Here is a 13939-nt window from a genome sequence, read left to right on the forward strand (position 1 = left end):
GCAGCTTCACTGTTCTGGAAAGCTCTCCCCGATGGGGCTAATCAAACTCCCTTGTTAATCAGTATCCTTAACACATAGGGCAGTGGGTGTCCAGAGGAAGCTCAGGCCTTTTTCATGAGTAATCCTTTCCATGACAATTCACAAGGAGGAGGTGGATGTAGCAGGGAGGAAACTAAGAGGGAAATACAATATGGCCTGTGCCAGAGAACTCAACTCAGTCCTATGGTCCTGACCCACCATGGAAACCCAACCATTCATATGAAGTATAAAGCAGAAGCCAGTGAGGAGTGGGGCGTGGAGGAAGGAAGGCTAGAATGATCCCCTTAGGTCCTAGCCACAGCGTAGATGCTCGCAGTCCACCTCCAGCCTGAGCCGACTGTTAGGAGTAGAGGTGACATCTACCACGTGCTGCATGCTGGGAAGCTTCCCGACATTAAAGAATGAGAAGGACTCCCGCTGCTGTCCTCTATTCCACAGAACGGATCTGAAACTTCCTGTCCCATAAGCAAAGAAAGGGAACTGCAGCACAGGTCTGTGGAATGCAGCTGAGTCTCACCTGGGGAGGGAGGATTGCAGGCCGGGGCGCTCCAGCCGCACGAGATGGCGACCGCCCAGGAGGACCCATGTCTTCAGCAGCCAGGGTCAGGTCCTACGTCACAGTGGGAATTCGCATGTGACTTCAGTTCCTTTACCCCCCTTTTCGGGTCCTCTGATGTCCTGGACGCCTCTGCCAGTTGTCGCATTCCTCCTATGAAGAGAAAAGGGATACGATGAGTAATTAGCAGCTTTAGGAACTAAAGCTCTTCCGGAATTTCAGGGAAGCAGCAGTTGAAAAGGGCCCCCAGAAGGAGAGGGACCCGGGTCCATAGAGTACAGTGGTGGCTGGGCCCCCGGGTTCCTTATGGGCTGTCCCATCTCCTGGTGGATCACGGGCTGCTCTGCCCAGGCCAAGGCCACTTTGTTTAAGCATTTAGCAGAATAATCCAAGGATGAGAACCAGAACTATATTATTCTCTCCTTTTACCACTATATAAGTCTGGAAGGGATCCCTGCAGACCAACACAGTCCGGAAACACCAGCTCTCCACCTCAGGAACAATTGTATGACTTAAGAAAACTGGCAATTGACCGGATATCTTGCTTTTGTGATACTGGGGATAGAACTCAGGGATGTTCTGCCTCTGAGCTACACATACAGCCCTCTATTTATTTATATATTTATTTATTTATTTTTAAAACAGTGTGTTTCTAAGTTGCTGAGAGCCTCCCTAAGTTACTGAAGCTGGCCTCAAACCCGGGATCCTCCTGTCTCATCTTCCCCAATTCTGGGATTACAAGCCTAAACCACCATGCCTGGCTAACCCCATTTTAAACTATGGTGTTGAAATCGAATGGAGGAACCCCTCAGGTTGTGAACACACATGTGAATGAGCTCAGAATAGATGCATATTGATCTGGTTCCAAGCATCGACTGCTTGCCTGACCTTCCTTTAAGAAACCTGGAGAGCAGAGGGGGCGCTCTGCAGAGAAAGCCCTGGGATGGGGTGTGGTAGAGTTCCCACAGTGCTTATCTGGCCCCTCCCATGACTCATTTCCTGTTTTTCTGTGACTCCTCTAGACTGTGAGCTAAAAAGAAAAACTACACAGACTCGGAATGTGTTTTTAAAAATATTCAACAACAATTAAAAATTGTATAAGTTTACTGAATTGTATCCTTTCCCCCACGGAAGGTGCTTTTCCTCTGAACTATGTTATACCCCGGACACTGTACTTTCTCATAATCCCTTTACAGTGAGTGATTTTCAGTGGGACCAACACACGCACAACACAATGAATAATGGCCAGTGTCGACTGGAAACAGAGCAGCCGGTACTGCCTCCCAACACACACCTTTTAAAACAAATAGATCCTAACTCCATTCTTCAAAACCTCCTCCCCAAACCAAAGGCTACAGGGCCATAGCACCGCCTTGTGTGTAGAAATGTGAGCCCATGCCTGCTACTCGGGAGGCTGAGCCAGGAGGTCTCAGTTGGAGGTCAGCCTTAGAAACTGAGCGAGACCCTCGGCAACTGAAACAGACCCTCTTTCAAAATAAAAAATTAAAAGGGCTTGGGGGATAGAATTTCTTTAGGTTCAATCCTCGGTACAAAAAAAATATGAATGTTTTAATTGCTGTAGATTAAAAGTTATTTCTGAATCCAAATCCAAGTGGTTTTTTTAATCTACTAATTAAGTATTTCTCTTCTTTGCAAGTGAAGATAACTTATGCATATGTTTTCAGAAAACTCTTCTTTTTTTTTTTTGTAGGTATTGGGGATGGAATCCAGGAGCATTCCACCTCTGAGCTACACCCCCAGTCCTGTTTTTTATTGTTTATTTTGAAACAGGGTCCCACGGAGTTGCAAAGGGCCTCACTAAGTAGCTGAGGCTGTCCTCGAACCATGATCCTCCTGTCTCAGCCTCCCAAATGCTGGGATTACAAGCGTGTGCCACCACACCCAGCTTTTTTTTTCTTTTTTTCTAAACAGGGTCTCACTGTGTAGTACAAGCTGGTCTTCAAGTCCTGGGCTCAAGCAATCTTTCTGCCTCAGCTTCCTGAGTGCTAGGATTACAGCTGTGCACCACCACAGCATGCCTGGCTCCCTTCGTTCTTTATTCCCCCAAGACCCTCCACACCCAGCCTCACGCCAATCTTTTTTTTTTTTTTTTTCATTACTGGGGATGGAACACAGGGGCATTCTACTTCCGAGCTACACCCCAAGCCCTATTTTTAATTCTTTATTTTTTATTTTATTTTATTTTATTTTATTTTATTTTATTATTTTTGCGGGTCTGGGGATAGAACCCAAGGGCATTTGACCTCTGAGCTACAACCCCTGCCCTATTTTTTATTCTTTATTTTGAAACACGGTCTCACTGAGTTGCAAAGGGCCTCACTAAGTAGCTGAGATTGTCCACGAACCCGGATCCTCCTGTGTCATCTTCCCAAATGCTGGGATTATAAGCGTGTGCCACCACGCCCGGCTAATTCTTTATCTTAAAACAGGGTCTCACTAAATTGTAGAGGACCTCACTAAGTAGCTGAGGCTGTCCGCAAACCACGATCCTCCCGTCTCCTCGCGCCATTCTTAAGTACATGAAAACACAAAGCTTTTTTTTAAAAAAAGTTGTACTTATACAGTCTCACATCTTAACATACAGCAATAACAATTTAGAGAATAAAGTATAATATGAATGTAATAATCAATGCCTTGTTCTTAAAGGTAAGAAATGGAAACGACAGCAGCTCACCCCTACTTGACAAGTACTGTGGAAGTCTGCTGCCAAACCCCATCTTCTCTCAAAATAATCAACTCTATCTACGGTTTAAGAGCAATGGTGGAGTCTCCAGTCATGGGTATGAAATCATCTGGACCTCATCTCCCTCTGGTAAGACATCTGTATTTCTTGAGGCAAAGTAATGTAGGTAAGACAAACATAAGATGTCTAATAGGAAAACACAAAGTGTTTTATTTTTTAGTTATTTGTGTACTTGATAATTTTCTGTTAAAAACAGAAATTTATAACAAAGTTCAGATGTTTCAAAATCCTATATTTTTATTATTTCTATGTACATAAAAGTATATTTACATATGAAGCATATCAAAGTTCTAAAAAATTTTAAATTCCTAAATCTATTTTTATCAGAATTCTGATTTTTGGCTTGATCATCAAAGTAATTCTTTGAGAATTAAAAAGAAAAAGCCAAATTCCTAAAACATTCTTATGTATATACTAACTACTCTTTGTAATCCTTGACATTGCTTGTCAGTCCTAGAGTTTAACTGTTTTTGTTTTCAGGATAATAAGTATGGTCTTGTTTTTTGAGTTAGCTGTTTATTAAACAGCTGAAAAAATTTGAATCATGTCAATACATTTATCTCAAGGGAAGAGAAATATGTTTATGAAATGTCCCAAAGTACTTGAAAAACTTTCAAATTAAAAATGATAAAAAGGAAGCTGGTGTGGTGGCACACACCTGTCATCTCAGTAGTTGGGAAGTTGAGACAGAAGGATTGCGGGTTTGAAGCCAGCCTCAGCAACTCCATGAGGTTGAGGTTGCTGTCGCAACTTGGTGAGATCCTGTTTCCAAATCAAAGAAAACATAGGACTGGGTTGTAGCTCAGAGGTAGAATACCCCTGGGCTCAATCCCCAGCAACCCCCCCCCCACAAAGATAAAAAGAATTCTTTTTTAGATATAATAAGAAATAAGAGGAGGGTTCCATCAGGACAATTGTAGGTAATGAAATCTTTATACCTAAAGGAAGCCTAAAGATGATCACCAGTACCTTAATTTTATGTATGAGGAAATGAAAGCCAAGCCGAATGAGCTTCCCAAATGTCCAGCTGGACTGTGAAGGAGGCAGGTCAGACACCAGCCAGGTGCTTTATTCCAGGAGTTTCTTCTGGGTTCTCAGATATATTCAGACTATCTCGTGATAACTTTGGCATGCAAATAAACACATCAAACACATAAAACCAGTACCTACAGAGATTTTTGTTGTTGGTGGTGGTGGTACTGGGGATTGAACCCAGAGGCAGTCTATCTCCAAGTAATACCCTCAGCCCGACTTTATTTTTATTTGGAAACAGAATCTCACCAAGTTGCAGAGGGCCTCACTAAGTTGCTGAGTCTGGCTTCGAACCTGTGATCCTCCTTGTCTCAGCCTCCCAAGCACTGGGATTATAAGCATACACCACCACATCCAGCTTCCTAAAACGCTTTGACTTTTTGTCACTCTTAAAACTGTCAGTTATTAGCCTGGTAAAGTCACTTTGACTGTAGTTATTAATGTCCAAAGCTGTAGTAGCACAGTCTCAGTTCATCCCAGAATATTACTTTTAGTTTGCCTTCAACATCATTACCAACTGTCATCAACTCAGTGCATCAAGAGAGCTCTGCGGCATCAGAAGCATAGGATAGCAGCCCCACTTTCTCCTGCTCACTCTGTTCCCAAACAACTGTCCTAGGGGAAGTTGCTCCCAGGTCCTGCTGGGAAAGCCATCTATGTTGGGAGTGGGAGAGATGGTGGCGGTGAGGGCTAAGGATGCAGCTCAGAGGAGGAACAGAAAGAGTGCTTTCTGCCTCTGCTGTTCTTGCAGAGAGTCATAGCTCCTTAAGAAAAGGAAAACATGGTGGCACACACGTGTAACTCTGGTACTTGGGAGGCTGAGACAGCAGGACTGTAGACTCAAAGCCAGCAGCAGAGATTTAGTGAGTCAGCAACGTAATGAGACTTAGTTCCCAAATAAAAAATAAAATAGGGCTGTGGGTGTAGCTCAGAGATAGAATTCCCCCGGGTTCAATCCCCAGAACCATTTAAAAAAGAAGAAGAAACAAAAGGAAAGGAAAGCAATCTCATTGTCTAACACACGCACGATCACAGCTCGCACGGGTTCACGCTTTGTGGAACTGAGCTGTCTGCTGCTCTCTGCCTGCAGGCTGTGGTGGGACCCTGTATGGAGACCGGGGCTCCGTCACCAGCCCTGGCTACCCGAGCACGTACCCCAACAGCACTCACTGCGAATGGGCCCTCACTGCACCTGCGGGAAGGCCGGTCACTGTCAGCTTCTACTTTATCAGCATCGATGATCCAGGAGACTGTGCCCAGAACTATCTCATTCTCTACAATGGGCCGGATGTCAACTCTCCACCCTATGGACCATACTGTGGATCCGTGAGTAGAGCAAACGTGTTTAGATTCCTCTTGCTATCGTTCTTAAATGAAGGTAACTTAATAAAGGCAGACACATGCAAACTACAACGCTCAAGCCTGTGGGAATTTTTCTTGACATGTTTTCTTCCTGTTGGGCTGCACGAGTGCCATCTGGTGGCCGTTATGTTCAATTACTACTAATAGTTACCCAAATAGACTGCCTCAGGATCACCCACGGAATTATTTTGCCTTAGACTCTAATTTCCATCCTTGATGCCTCTCTTAGGGATGAAATTATCTTCCGCATTCGCTTGAGTAATTTTCTGTTTGGAAGTGGAAATGTGTGTTTTGATGACCTTTGGGTGGGGCTGAGGCAGGAAAGCCTGGTAGTGTAATCTCCATGCGAGGTGTGATCTCAATCTCTCCCGCTCACTTTATATCCCTGGCGTTAAACACAGGCCTGCACAATGGCAGCAGCTTATAAATATTTGTTTAATTAATGATTCAGAAATGAGAAAAATTGAGACTCACCTATACTTGTCCCTCTACACACGCACATAAACCACGAGCTGTTCCACAGAAGGATACGAAAGTCAACCCGCAAAGGAGAGCACAGCTGTGGAGCAGAACTGTAGTCTCTCACCCATGTGGTAATATTACTTCCAAATGATTTCTTTCAGAAAAAAACAAACTTTCGGTAAAACCTTGAATAAAGAGTTCAAGTTTCTGAATAATAGCTTTATTACAATTCACACACCATACAATCTATATTAATTATTCAGTGGTTCCGAGAAGACTTACAGTTGGGTGCTCACCACCATCATCAATGTAGGACATTATTTACTACCCAAAGGAACCATATATCCATTTTCCCAGAAGTCCACCCAGCATTCTTTTGTAAAGAAGCGACATTAATTTTTGGCAGGGCTACTTCTAGAAACATATGCGTGTATCAGTGTAAATTCTGTCAATCTTCTTTATGTAGTACTTTGTCTTACTAGGCTAACATTTCTAGAAAAAAAATCAATGCTTTTAAAAATATGTTACTTTCCCCTTTCTTTCAATTTAGGACACTAACATAGCTCCCTTTGTGGCTTCCTCAAACCGGGTCTTCATAAAGTTCCATGCCGAGTATGCAACTCGTCCGTCTGCCTTCCAGTTGACGTGGAACAGCTAATCTAGTGATCCGGGTGTTTACAGGCACTTTGGCTCTACTGCAGGGGCCATCGGGCCCCCACTCTGGACCGAACTCTGCCATCTTTATCCCAGGTCCCTGTCTGGGCCACTCACTGGGCATGAACTGAACTTTTAGGACTTTCACCAGGGAATATATTTAATCGATACTGTACATTGTTTTTTGTGAATGTAGACTATAACTTCATTAGTCTTGGTTGTGCAGACCATTCCTACTTTTAATATTCTGAGCTGAAATAAAAAACCATAATGGGTTGGAAATTATTGTTATATTTGCTGTAAAGTTGTGAAAATTGATGATACAATAGAAATCTGATATTCACCGTGAATGTCAACTTACATGCAATAAAGAGGACTGAAATGTACGGTTTTGCTGCATTATTATTAATGCATTAAAACTTAGTCATTCGGCCTAACATGACATAGAAGAGTTTGAGGTGACCTCTGAAGTTCCTCATTTTCTCTCTCGTTTGCTGCACACTTCTGTGTTTCCTGGCCTTGCTGAACGTTCTCCACATTTACTCCCAGGACCTCTTCTCTTCTGGTTATGGGCTCTCTCTGTGCCTTCCTCATGGCCAGTTACATACTACTCCATAGCTCTAGAATATCCCACATTCCTTTCCTGGTGCCAGGTCTTCCCTTCTGCTCTATACACTAAGGGTGTTGTAGACATTCAGTTTTCCCTTATTAATCTGTGTGCTCTTTGAAGACGTGGTTCCTGAGCATCCCCACACCTTCTACACACTGACTAGACTCCCTCTCAACTGATAAGCCGTCACTAATCCTGCCGTCCTTCCTTGTTTTGCTGTGTGACAGTCGTAAGGCGACGGGTTAATCATGTCTGGGAAGACACTGAAACAGCCCGGGGACCATTCACAGCTAGAGGATGGTTCACAGCTACAGTGGGATGGAATTAAATTGTGCTTCCAGAGGCTGAAAAGAGAAGGGGGAGAGAAGTCATCAGCTCTGAGAGTAGGCCACAGAGCTCAAGTCCCCTGAGACCCATTTGTTCTGAAAACAGGTGACTAACCTGAAGGAAAAAAACTAAGAACTAAAAAAAACTATAACTACTGGAACTTTATATTTTACATTTACATATAATTTAAAAATTCTATATATGCATATCTATATATCTATACATATGTAATTTTTTTGGTGCTGAGGATTAATTCTACCTCTGAGCTACACTCCCAGCCCTTTTGTAAGTTATTTTATTTTGAAACAGAGTCTCTGAATTTCTGAGGTTGGCATCAAACCTGAGATCCTCCTGTCTCAGACTCCCAAGTACTGAAATTACAGGAGTGTGCCACCACACCCAGCTTAGTAGTCTATATTTTTGAGATTGCTTTTCCTTCCAATGCTTTTATAAAGTTTCCATTGCCTCCATAGAGCAGAAGACTTTACAAAAGAGATGTGCTCATGTTACACATGCAGTGATGTCTTATTAAAAACAAGGGACACACTGGAGCAAAGAAGCTGAAGCTGTAGAATGGAGCTTGCACCAACTTCCCAAATATACAGAAATGATTTCTGCATAGAGCATAGAGCCACATGAAATATTTTCACCTTTAAAATTCTTGCATCTTTCAACTATGCGTTATGGACACACATCACCCTCATGGATGACACTGTACTGGAGAAGGTAGTGACTGTGATGAACACCAAGTGATCTTGATGAGTTAGAAAGACAGGCCGATTGCAGCAAGATGAATTTGGATAGGGATAAACGTGCAAGCTTGCCCTTTTATCCAAAAATCTGTTGCAAAGGTACTGAATAGGGAAAAAGTTGCATAATGACAAGAAATGGCAGGAGATTTTTGTCTAAAAGCAAGATTAACATGATACAGGTATCAGAAAAGAAGAGATGAGCTTATGCATGAGTAGAAATGGTATTTATAAGAATCATTGCTGCTCAGGAACATTCTTCTCTAGGAGTCATATTAGCGAATCAATGAGGTATGTGCTGACCATGGCGATGCAGCCTAGAAGCCCAGTATTTGGGAGGCTGTGATCCTGATTGGATTGCAGCTCCAAGGACAGCCTCAACAAGGTAGGGAGACTTAGCAACTAGTAACACTAGTTACTAGTAACACTAGTGACAAAATGTGCTGGGGGAATAGCTCAAAGGCAAAATGGCCCTGGGTTCAATCCATAGTACAAAAAAAAAGGATATGATATTAAGTTCAATAGTGCATAGTCAATAGTAGTATGCAATTTCAGAGAGAGAGAGAGAGAGAGAGAGAGAGAGAGAGAGAGAGAGAGAGAGAATGAATGAGAATGAATGAGAATGAAGTCCCAAAGTCTCACACACTATTCCAGGCTAGTTATCTAGGCAGGGGCAGTGTGATTTTCAGTGGATGGTCATGGCAGGAGCATGACATTTTTAGGTATAGCCAAAGGGAAGTAGGCTTAGTAAGTTTCCAATTCATCTGAAAGAAACAGAAAAAAAAAAGTCCCGACTCTATTCTCATGGGCAGGCCCAATCTCATACTCTCTGGTTCTGCTTTGTACTTAATTTCCTCACCTCTGAGTGTTTATTGAGCATTTCCTAAATGACCTACTAAGTAGACTGGGGATGAAACGGAGAGCAAGAGAGCCCTACAACCCCATCAACTGATGTCTCCCTACCTTGCCACGCATATTTTCTGGTTTGATCTTCCATGCTTTCCATTCCCAAGGCACAATCCTTAATTTTGTTTTCTAGTGGAACTTACATTTAGCTAATCTCCAGGTCAAGTGATGACTTTTCTGTTCCCAAATTGCATCATTAGGAAATTTCATTTCTAGCAATCAAAATCCTATTTGGTTAACAACCAACTTGTTGATGTTGGTTCAGGCATTCTGGTGTTAGAACACTGAGATCCATGCAGAGGATACTTTTAGGCTATAAGTAGAATCCAAAAATGCATCCTATTAAAAAAGCTCATGGATTTGAGAGTGGAGTGGGAGAAGTGGAGTGGGAGAAATAATAAGAATTTTACTTTCTTTCTTTCTTTCTTTCTTTATTTATTGCAGTGCTGGGAATTGAAGCCAGGGGCATTCTGCCTCCAAGTTATACCCCCTGCCCCATTTTTTTATTCTTTATTTGGAAACAGGGTCTCATTGAGTTGCAGAGGGCCTCACTAAATAGCTGAGGCTGACCATGAACCTGCCATCCTCCTGTCTCAGCCTCCTAAGTACAGGGATTACAAGCATGCGCCACCAGGCTGGGCTTGATAATTGGGAATTTTAGACAACCTACTTGAGAAGGCGTGGGTAAGAAGGGCCAAACAACCACCTCCTTTTTTCAGGTTCCTTGTGTTCCGAAAACTGAAAGGAGGTGCTTGAGCTACACGGAATTTGAGGGCTTGTTCCAGCACTACCCGTGGCCTTCCCGATTTGGTCCTTGTGTGGTACCCGTTCCTATGTTCTAGTCATCCTGGCATCCAGGTCTGGGGAGCCAGGTCTCCATGCCCATCTGATTTCCCTCCCTTCTGCGTTTTTTCCCCCATAACTGGACTTTAGCAAGAAGAACTCGTGCTTTTAGCCCTCTAGGTTAAATGTAACTGCGGGGCCCTGCCTGGGATAGTTGGGTCTTCCTGGCCCAACAAGACGCAGCACAGGCCCCTGGGGGCCCAGGGGGTCTGCTGATGCTTGCGTGAAGAACGGGGAAGGTTGGGCCATAACAGTTTGAGACTGGTGGCTGTGGGTGCTACCTGTCATCATTTTCTATTACATTTTAACTCCACTAAATGGGAGACATTTTGTTTTAAAAGGCCATCATACACTTTCCAGGAAGAACATTAGCATCATTGTTTTAATTAAGAAAAATGAGAACTAATGCCCCTACAGCGGTGTCTGCTCTGTGCCACACATCGTACATCAGTGATACATTGCTCGCCGAGAGTCTGATGTGTCATCATTCCCCTCTCACAGGTGAGAAGAGTGAGGTTTGGGCAGGCTAGGTGAAATTTGAGTAATGGAACTGGGATTACTCTATTTATTTTGGTCAGAGACACAGACAGAGTCTTATTTAGGAAAATAGGAAATATACACTCAAGGGAGAATGCAGACTACCTCAAAAGTGAGAAAGGCTCAGAACTGTGATTCTAACCTCAGCAACCAAAGGATAAACTGCCTCACATCCAGCTTCAAGAATTGGTATGAACTGATTAAATGTGACAGTCAAACAATTTCCATAGATGTATTGGCAAAATTGACGGTGGCATGTAGGAGAGGGCATTTTTAATGTAATTGCGATTACATTTCAGTGTAATTGCTCTAAAACTGCTCACCCAGCTGGTGTCAGAAGTGCTGAGTGCTGAGTGTATGGGAGTGGCAGAAATAGTTTGATTTTTCCTGTCTCAGGAGCGAAAACAAATGTCTAGAAAATTCAAGAAATGAATGGAAGCATGCTGATAAAACCAAGAAAGAAATCATCACCCAAAATAACTCCAAAAGAGAAAGAGAGCAGGGGTGAGAATTGCTGTTCCAGGTGTGAAATGGGAAGTGCTGGGGCTGCAGCAGTTGATGCTCAAGAACCTCCCTCCAGCAGCAAAGGCAGCCTGGTAACTGCCTGCGGGCAGAGCACTGGGTTCTTTCCTCTAAAGATATGTAACAAACAGCCCAGAGAAACCATGCTGAGCTAAGAGGGAGACAAACACACGCAAACAATAAGAAAGGAAAGAAAGCACTTCATTTGTCCAGAAAACCTAGCTCAGAGCATCATGCTTGAAGATGAAATGACAACCAAGATCCATTACTAGAAGAGAAAGATGTTCCACAACAGGCGGGAAATAGGTAATTAAACACACACAAGAAAGGACCCTTGGGGAAAACGAATTTAGTAAACAGGAGGAAGGTCTAGAAACCATTATCTTTAGAGATGTTAAAGAGAGAACATTCATGAAACAAGATCGGAGTGCTCGTGGGGAAACAAAGGCTGGCCCCTACTCCATAGGACTGGTGTCTATAAAAAGAGGACGACGCACAGGGATGTGTTTGCTTGTGGGAGATGCCATGGAGAACACCGGGGCCAGGAGCTGGAGGTGTAGCTCAGAGGTAGAATGCCCCTGGGTTCAATCTCTAGTACTGCCAAAACAAAACAAAACAAAACAACAACAACAACAACGAAAACAAAACAAAAACTAAAACAACAAAAAACAAAGTTAATGATTTAAAAAGATCTATGAGGGGAACACCTACTAATAATGTTGAAGGATGAAATGATAAAGTTAGAAAATCATAAACAGATACTGAGGCTAGTGAGTAAAAGGGGAGAAATGAGACAATTCTTTACATAATATCGAAGCGCCTCCCTCACACATTACTTTTTCTCTGGGCAATGCTGAGAGGTGAACCCAGGGTCGCATGCATGCGAGGCAAGTGCTCCACCACTGAGCCGCATCCCCCACACTTCTAATTACTTTTCTAAAGAGAAAAACAGCAATTGTATGGGGAAGAAGCTGGCAGACACCATCTTCACCAAGTAATCAAAGCTAACATTACCAGTATCAGACAAAGGTGTTATCTGTATCTAGATATGATACATTGGGAATCATTATAGTGGTATTTCTTCAAAAATTCATAACCTAAACCTAATCACAAGGAAGCATAGGCCAGTGCTTTGAAGGACATTCTACCATATATCCTGTCTGTACTCTTAGATAATATGAAGTTCAAGAAATAAAAAGGTTGGTTGAGAAAATTTAAGGATTAAAAAAAAAAGACTAGTACAAGCTTATTTTTTTTCCCACTTGGAATGTTCCTGTAAGAAATTGCTGCTCTCGCGGGGCGTGGTGGCGCACACTTGCAATCCCCACGCTTGGGAGGTGGAGACAGGAGGATCACGCAGGTTCAAAGCCAGCCGTGCTGGCTTAAGAGACTCTGTTTCCAAATAAAAAAATATATAAAAAAGTCTGGGAGTATAGCCCTGAGGTATAAGGGTTTACAGGAACCCCAGTACAACCCCCCCCAAAATATTGCTACTCTCAAATTTAAAGGTGCAGACCCCCTTTTAACCCCAATTGTTCAGAGCTACAGTGCCATGATTCCATCACATCCCTTTAAGCCACCAATCCGTACTACAGTCTATAATGTGTGTGCATTTGTATTGTAATGGTTTGAGATGTCACTGTGGTTGCTTGTTCTCAGCTAGTTTAGAAAAATAGCCAGAATTGCAATGCTGCAATCTCAAGCAAGGTTTCATTATTAAAAAATAAAATAAAATTTAAAATAAAATTAAAAAATAAAATAAAATTTAAAATAAAAATTAAAAATAAAAAGGTAGAAAAATGAGGGACAGAGCAATCCAAGCAGTACATCAGAGAGACGCGGTGGAGTGCCTTCAAAGTAAACACTGAGGTCTCTGAATGGATGCATCTTTTATAAGAACTTGTTATCTCCTTCCTCCTATCCTGCTTCCCCAATAGCCTACTTTCTCCACCAAAAGCCAGTGCAGGCCTGCCAGTTATCTCTGATGTGTAAGCCTTTTTTTTCCTTAGCCTTCTTTGTTTACTCTCAGAGGGACAGATAGATGTGCCATCACTGATTAAAATGTGTCACTTGGTTAGCAAGGTCAGGGACCGCCTTGTCTTTGGTTTCTTAAAACATGCATTGTCACATTTGGTGAGGTCTCAGGTTTTTTCTATCTCTGTCTTCTAGAAGTTACTATTTTGAAATTTGGTTTCATAAGAAAAATACAGGAATATAGTATTTTCAAGTATGAAGGTTTTGGCTTTAACTATTTTATGTTATTATAATTAATATTGGATTAATATATCTTTTTTATCTTTTAATTTTAGTCTAAACTATGGTGAAAGCCTATATAATTTTTATAAGTGCAGGTGTTTGTGTTTTAACATACTGTGTTCAGCTGGGCTGACAGCCGACTCTTAGCTGACCAAGGTCAACCCTGACTGCATCCCTTGGCTGACACCTTAGAGCTAGAAAAATGGATTTTATTGTTTTGCCTAAGTATGAAAGGTTGTTCTTATTAGCAATTAACACAATCATTATTAAAAATCAATACAGGCTCAATCCCCATCATGAATCATATCATATCAATCTAT

The 13939-nt window shown here is 42.3% G+C and overlaps 1 protein-coding gene across 1 annotated transcript in view; it reads left to right on the forward strand.

Moving 5' to 3' along the window:
• CUBN (cubilin) overlaps positions 1–6873 on the forward strand; it is a gene marked incomplete at both ends in the record, with an annotated part of 282744 nt that extends 275871 nt beyond the window's left edge. Inside the window, 3 exons of the mRNA XM_080716933.1 lie at positions 3263–3428; positions 5482–5717; positions 6766–6873. Coding sequence (XP_080573059.1) covers positions 3263–3428; positions 5482–5717; positions 6766–6873 — 510 coding nt within the window. The remainder of the gene's footprint in view (positions 1–3262; positions 3429–5481; positions 5718–6765) is intronic.
• Positions 6874–13939: the final 7066 nt, after the last annotated feature.

This window comes from Muscardinus avellanarius, assembly GCF_963383645.1.
Source record: "Muscardinus avellanarius genome assembly, chromosome: 20".
NCBI classification, from domain to species: domain Eukaryota; kingdom Metazoa; phylum Chordata; class Mammalia; order Rodentia; family Gliridae; genus Muscardinus; species Muscardinus avellanarius.